Source organism: Humulus lupulus, chromosome 4 (genome assembly GCF_963169125.1).
Source record: "Humulus lupulus chromosome 4, drHumLupu1.1, whole genome shotgun sequence".
In the NCBI taxonomy this organism is placed as follows: domain Eukaryota; kingdom Viridiplantae; phylum Streptophyta; class Magnoliopsida; order Rosales; family Cannabaceae; genus Humulus; species Humulus lupulus.
The window spans coordinates 2,464,848-2,471,534 of NC_084796.1; the positions used below are offsets into that span (position 1 = coordinate 2,464,848).

At 42.5% G+C, this 6,687-nt stretch overlaps 1 protein-coding gene across 1 annotated transcript; it reads right to left on the reverse strand.

Annotated features, from left to right (window-relative positions):
- Positions 1–2,467: 2,467 nt before the first annotated feature.
- On the reverse strand, positions 2,468–5,916 carry LOC133829651 (uncharacterized). Its single transcript, XM_062259394.1, has 3 exons — positions 4,082–5,916; positions 2,879–3,390; positions 2,468–2,798 (listed from the first exon to the last, which is right to left on the reverse strand). The coding sequence occupies exons 1-2, from the start codon at positions 4,949–4,951 to the stop codon at positions 3,325–3,327; spliced, it is 936 nt and encodes a 311-aa protein (XP_062115378.1). The 5' UTR covers positions 4,952–5,916; the 3' UTR covers positions 2,468–2,798; positions 2,879–3,324.
- Between the last annotated feature and the right edge of the window lie 771 nt (positions 5,917–6,687).

Consider the following 6,687-nt stretch of genomic DNA (forward strand, 5'->3'; position numbering starts at 1 on the left):
GTATAAGTTGAAATTGGAGGTTCCTTACACTTGCGGCGACCAACCGTTTACACCCGTTCATGTTGAAAGTGATCTTGGTGTCCGTGCATTCATAGGAGTAACATCTAAAGAAAGGTTGGCCTTGTGTGTCACTCCTGTTAAAAAGATTGTCATTGCAGACCCATATTCCACTCCCGGACCTGAGGGAGCAGCCAGTACTTTAGGATTTCCTATTGGTGACCTGAGGGACAACCAGTATGAGTACAACCCCTATGTGAATGACGATCCAGTAGCCGAACACAATGAGGACTTAGGAGACAATTCGGTGGATGATGATCTATTAGCTGAACATTTGCAAGTAGAAGAAGCACAAGAACAACCAATACGTCATATTGCACAGACGAACCCACCAAGTCAAGGACGCCGAACACCTGGCACCAGCTCTAGTCGTCTTGGTGGAACAGAATATAACTATACAGGGAACATTTCAATATGTTCAACAGAAGATCACAGAAAATGGAGTGCTCCCATGTTTACAAAAGAAGATATCATAGCTTGTAGTCGTTCTGAATCACCCTCATCCGGTATAGCGTTGGGGGAATTACATCTTGGGAAGACATTTGAGAACAAGATAGAATTGAAAACCAAAACGGCTCTCTTTGAAATGAAGAATAATTTTGATTTTATGGTTAAGAAGTCTGGTATTGATGTGTTGTATATCACCTGCAAGGATCCTGATTGTGGTTGGAGAATAAGAGGGAAAAAAGTAGCGCGATCAGAGATGTTTGAGATCACTGTTTATAATAGTGTACATACTTGCTCACTAGAATTGCGACAAAAAGACCACCGTCAAGCAGCACCTTCTGTCATTGGGCACCTTATCAAGAACAAATATGCTACTGATGGCACTAGCTATCCACCAAACAGCATAAAGGAGGATATGAAGAATAATTTTGGGATCGATATGAGTTATATTAAGGCTTGGAGATGCAGAGAGAAGGCACTCGGTTATGTTAGGGGGACACCTGAAGAATCGTACTCCAAGTTACCTTCTTACCTGTACATGCTGCAGCAAAAGAATCCAGGTACAATTACTGATTTTGTCACAGATGACGGTCGCTTTCTTTACTATTTCTTCTCACTCGGAGTTTATAGAAGGGGATTTACATCATGTCGTCCTGTTATATGTGTGGACGGCACTTTCTTAAAGTCAAGGTATGGTGGCCACATGTTGTGTGTTGTCGCATTGGATGCGAATAACCACATTTATCCAATTGCATTCGCGATTGTTGACAGTGAGAATCATGCTTCTTGGAAGTATTTCATGATGAAATTGAAGGAAGCCATTGGAGTTGTTGATAATCTGTCTTTTGTATCAGACAGGCATGCTAGCATTATTCATGCTCTTGAGTTGGTCTTCCCTGATGCCTACCACGGCGCATGCTACCATCACATAAGTATGAATGTAATCGCTAAGTTCAAGACCGATCATTGTCACAAGGAGATGTGGAATGCGGCATATGCATTTCGGAATTCAAAATTTCACAGGTTCTTCAACAATATAAAGCAAATGGATCCTGCCACAACTCAATATCTCGAGGGTATTGGCTTCGATAAGTGGACTCGTGTATACTTTCCTAGGAATCGATACAATGTAATGACAAGCAACTACGCTAAAAGTTTCAACAACAAAACCAGAGACGCAAGAACCTTCCCAGTCACTACTTTTGTGGAATTCATTCGTTTCACAATTCAGTCATGGTTTGCCGCGCGTCGTGAGGAGGTAGAGAAGTGCACATCCAAATTAGCAACAATATATGAGAAAGATGTCTCAGGCATTGCGGATGATGCAAGGTACTTGAAAGTCCATCCTCTTGGACAGTTTGAATTTCATGTGGTAGACCCAGAAGGTGATGGTGAGATGAATTTGATGACCAAATCATGCTCTTGTGGTCAGTTTCAAATAATGGGTTACCCTTGTGTTCATGGTGTGGCTGCGGCCATGTTGCGCAATGTCAACATTTATTCACTGTGTTCACCATATTACACTACTGAGATGTGGAGGGAGTCTTACAAAGAAACAATTTACCGAACTGGCAACGAGGATGATTGGGAAGTTCCCGAGAACATAGAGAAAATGCAAGTTGGGGTTCCCGTTGAAAAACAACCAGTTGGTCGACCGAAGAAGAATAAGGTGGGAAGAAGGAAGACAAACCGCACTCCATCGAATGGAGAAATCATTCCCAGTCAGCGCAAGTGTAGCATGTGTGGTGGTCTTGGCCACAACAGGGCTACATGCAAAGTTAGGCTTTAAACTCTTTTTTCCCATTTAAACTTGTTGTATTAATAAACTCTTTTTATTTGATTTTTCTGAAAAGTTATGTTAATGGCAAAGCTAGGCTTTAAACTCTTTTTTCCCATTTGAACTTGTTGTATTAATAAACTCTTTTTATTTGATTTTTCTGAAAAGTTATGTTTATGGCAAAGCTAGGCTTTAAACTCTTTTTTCCCATTTGAACTTGTTGTATTAATAAACTCTTTTTATGAAGGTAACAAATTTTGATAATTCAATAACAGTTCGATATAGCTTGATATTAGCTCGATAACAGCCCATGAAAGTTATAAAAAAATGTGAACAACAAACTGTACATGTAAAGACCCTGTATATATACAATCATCAAGGTAACAAATTTTGATACCACAAGTCTGTGGTCCACTTGTTCCTGAACACCTCCATATTTTCATCGCAGATAGCTTCCAATGGAAGACCGACCATTAGATGCTCAATATACTTGATAGCATACACACCACAATCCCCACTGTAAAAAAAAAAATATTAAGTGCACATTACTATAAATTTAGTTAGAAACAAAATTAGTATGAAGATGATGTTTGTTACCTTCTCTTTGACTGAGGGAGCTCGTGTTTCTGTTTGCGACGCAATGTGAACTGATGCGGCCTATTTCCTGCTGATGGAATCTTCAATATCAAGCTATCAGTAAACAGTTTACTCTGCATTAACAGAGAAGGTAGCATAAAGCACCATGGACTCATAATATCCTCAAGCTTTGCGTCACTAATCACCGAGTTGTCTGAATCGTAAACAGTCAGAGTCCAACTAGAAATGGAAGCCTCAATGGCAAACCAATGTTGTTGTCCATAGTTCTGGCACCAATATACATCCTCAACTCCTCCCCAAGATGCCAGATGCTGCTGCTCGATGCCGGTCAACATGGACATAATGTTAGCATCCCAATAATACTTTGTTTTGTCGGCTGTTTTCTTGAACTGATCATATCGGGCAGGTATCACTTGTGAGAAATAACTGTTCATCACAACTGCATTCTATCGATATATATTGGGAAAATACTTGCGACGCATACGAAGCATGTGTTCTGCCGCATCAATATGCTGCAAAAGAGAGTACGATAAAAAAATTAGCAAAAACCATCAGAAATTGCTGCTGTCGAGCTCACATCGAACTCATATCGAGCTCACATCGAGCCAGTCTAAAACAGTAAAAAACAACCTACTTTAACATCCCTATCGAACTACCATCGAACTACTATCGAGCTCACATCGAGCCAGAATGAAACAGTAAAGACAACCTATTTTAACATCCCTATCGAGCTCCATCGAGCTCACATCGAGCCAGCATGAAACAGTAAAGACAACCTATTTTAACATCCCTATCGAACTCCCTATCGAGCTCACATCGAGCCACTTTGTTAAGGGAATTTTCACTATCGAACTCACATCGAGCCCACATCGAGCTACCCTATTTTTAAGGGAAATTTCACTATCGAACTACTATCGAACTCATATTGAACTCACATCGAGCTTTTAACATCCCTATCGAACTCATATCGAGCTCACATCGAGCCAGTCTAAAACAGTAAAAAAACCTATTTTAACATACATATCGAACTACTATCGAACTCATATTGATCTCACATCGAGCCAGTATAAAACAGTAAAAAAAACAACCTATTTTAACATCCCTATCGAACTACCTATCGAGCTCCATCGAGCTCACATCGAGTCAGTAAAAACAAAACATGTAAAATTGAAAACAATCCATAACTAGGTATAAATGGCTTACCCCATCATTGAGCCAGGATTGGGGTGTCTTCAACATCAGAAACCACGCTGGACCGTGACTCCCAGTCTTTACATCCTGCGGGGTCTTGTTGGGCATGTCTCCAAGAAGCCACTTGCACATTGTCCTATACTGTTTGGGATCTGGCTTCTTGAGAGGGTCCAGCACATGTGTAGCCTCGTCTGCTGGTGCAGTTGCATCAGTGCGAGGTCTTTTCCTCGTGGGATCCGTATAGTCCTCAAACCAATCTGGCTTGCGTCTAGCCCTCTGAAACTGAACCCCAGCAACATCCTCAGGTTCGACAATAACAACTCCCGGAGTCTCAGCATCAGGTGTCACAATGATGTTAGGAGGCGTCGTTGGATCATCAACATAGTCTAGCGGAATATCCAATGACTCTGAGTCTGAATCTTCATTGGAGCCCCTTGGTTTCTCCTTAACAAATGTCAGGATCTGACTGAGTACGTCCAAGATCACTGACTGGTTCTTCAAGAGGGTCTCCTGTTGACCCTCGACTCTGTCCAACCGCTCAATCAAGTCGGCTAGCTCAGGGGCTGAGGCTGAGGCTGGTGTTGGGGTTGGTGTTGGGGCTGACGCTGAGGCTGGGGCTGATGTTGGGGTACAGGTTGAGGCTGGGGCTGAGGCTGGGGCAATAGGAGGGGTGGGACCTGCAACCTCCTCCCCCGGGGCAGCATCAACAAATATCTTGGCTGCCTCGGCAGCCTGAGAAACTTTCTCTGCCATTTTCTCAAAAGTCGCATCCTCCTCCTCATCAGTCTCCGAGGGATCCTGGCCAAGCCCAAGATAAAGGGGAAGATCTCCCTTAGTCAAAGACAAGTAATAGTCTTTTTCTGCTGGCCGAGGCTTCAACATCAGAAGAATAATTAACTGCAAACAACATAAAACATTTGGTTAACTCAAATAATGATAAAAGATAAGCATATAGATAAAAAAAAAACAACATAACTTACATTCTTCTTCAATAATATCGGTGCGATGACGGACTTGGTGAAATCCTTGTTCCTCCGATGCGACCAGCTAAGCATCCTCGGGAACATGCTTCCCGAGCTCACAACAAGCTCCACCGCAAGCTGTTGGATAGCCTCATATGCCCAGTACTGTAAGGCGGGGGCATAACCTTACATACTGTATTTGGACTCTTGCTGCACCTTGGCATCCTTCTTGGCATCATAGTTGGCATTTTGCTTCACCATGTCCTTCTTACAAGAATGCAATAGCCTCCTATAAGAGTACTTCCCCCATGGATAGCTGAAGAAGTACTCTACATTCTCAACAATTTTTAGAATATCTCGCCAAATGTGCAGCTTGCCCTCAATGGCATTCAGAACCCCCTCAACAAACAGACATAGACCAAGCTTGTACACATCTTCCACAACCGTACAAGTCTTGAAAGCATGGTCCACCTGTGACAGCTTTACTTTCTCAGCATCGTTGAAATACTCCTTTATCAACCGGTCGTTGAGATTACGCCCTTCCAACTCTTCTGGTGACGGGAAGGCACTGAAATCCAACCCCGTCACCAGGGCAAACTCTCCCATGCCGAATCTACAAGACTTCGACCCCAAGAAAAAATGCACCTCATCTTCGTTGTTGCTGGCGATTTTCCTCAGCAACAGTTGATGCACCAAGACTCCGGAGAAATTAAACTCCGAAGCCAAAAAGAATTGCTTGAAAGGGGATTCCTTAGCCCTTTCAAGCAGCCCGAGCTCCAAAAACCTGGTCTTAATGTGATTTAAAGTACTACTACCCCGATATGTCACTCGACCAGGAAAGTGATCACTGAACGGAACAAGCAACTTAGGCATCTGTAACAACACATGAAATTTTTTTTGTAAGAAAACAGAATAAATTTTTTTTCATAAAAACACTGAAATAAGTTGTCATCGAGCTCTATCGAGCTATAATCGAGCTGCAACATACCCTATCAAATAACTATCGAAAAACTATCGAGTTCCATCGAGCAATATCAACCTCCTAAATTTATCGAGCCAGTGTCGAGCCTATCGAGCTAAGCAAAATCTGTCTGTCTACATAAATAACCATCGAGCTACAGTCTAGTCTCATATCGAACCTATCGAGCCCTTGTAATATAATACAACATATCCTATCGAGCTCCTATCGAACCATAATTGATCAGTTTCATATATTGCCGTAGATCTATCGAGCTCCTATCGATCCATCATCGAACTGTTCAAACTACCCTATCGAGCCTACTATCGAACCATAATCGAACCTATCGAGCCACTGGTTCAAACCCAGAAAAATTTTCCCACAAAATCGGACAACCCATTCCACAAATCACAGATTCAACAACGATATAAAGCAAATATGGACTTGGGTTCAAGATTTTACCTTTGTTTTTTAAACTTTGAAGGAAATATGCTCCGTGGGTCTCGGGTTTGACAGAAAAATGGGAGTTTGCAGTGGGCTCAAGATCGCCGGAGAAATGGGAGAAGGTGGGAGCTCGACGGAGATGCGGGCTCGACGGAGATGGCAGCTCGACGGAGGTGGGGGTTCGATGGTTTTTGGGGGATTTTTGTGAGACTGAGAGAGAGAGAAACCGAGACTGAGAGAGAGAAGGCTGAGAT